Here is a 335-nt window from a genome sequence, read left to right as displayed (position 1 = left end):
TGAGACAGAGGGGGGTTAGGGCAGGATGGAGGAAAATAAAACTTAAAGGGTTGTTGGTTGGGGTTTTTTTAGCTGTCAAGGAACTGTACAACCCTCCTCCCAGCCCCCACAGATCTGGACGTCTGCCCCGAGCGCGTGGCTTGGTCTCGGGCGCCTGGAAAGAGGAAGGTGCTGGTGACTCAAAGGAGCCAGAGAATAGGAAAACCCTCGTGCCGACGCACCATGGGAGCAGCAAGCACCAGCATCACGCAGCACGTGGTGGCTCTGCCACCGGTGTAGTCAGAGATGAGGCCAGCGAAGAACCCCCCTGCGAGAAGGAGGGGGGGGGGGCGGGG

The 335-nt window shown here is 59.7% G+C and overlaps 1 protein-coding gene across 1 annotated transcript in view; it reads right to left on the bottom strand.

Moving 5' to 3' along the window:
• Nucleotides 1-221: 221 nt before the first annotated feature.
• LOC104497527 (sugar phosphate exchanger 2-like) overlaps nucleotides 222-335 on the bottom strand; it is a gene marked incomplete at both ends in the record, with an annotated part of 2,423 nt that continues 2,309 nt past the window's right edge. Inside the window, one exon of the mRNA XM_010140792.1 lies at nucleotides 222-307. Within this exon, the coding sequence (XP_010139094.1) occupies nucleotides 222-307 (86 nt within the window). The remainder of the gene's footprint in view (nucleotides 308-335) is intronic.

The sequence above is a fragment of the Buceros rhinoceros genome, unplaced genomic scaffold (genome assembly GCF_000710305.1).
Source record: "Buceros rhinoceros silvestris isolate BGI_N320 unplaced genomic scaffold, ASM71030v1 scaffold29077, whole genome shotgun sequence".
Lineage (NCBI taxonomy): Eukaryota > Metazoa > Chordata > Aves > Bucerotiformes > Bucerotidae > Buceros > Buceros rhinoceros.
This window is presented reverse-complemented; position numbering and strand designations above follow the sequence as displayed.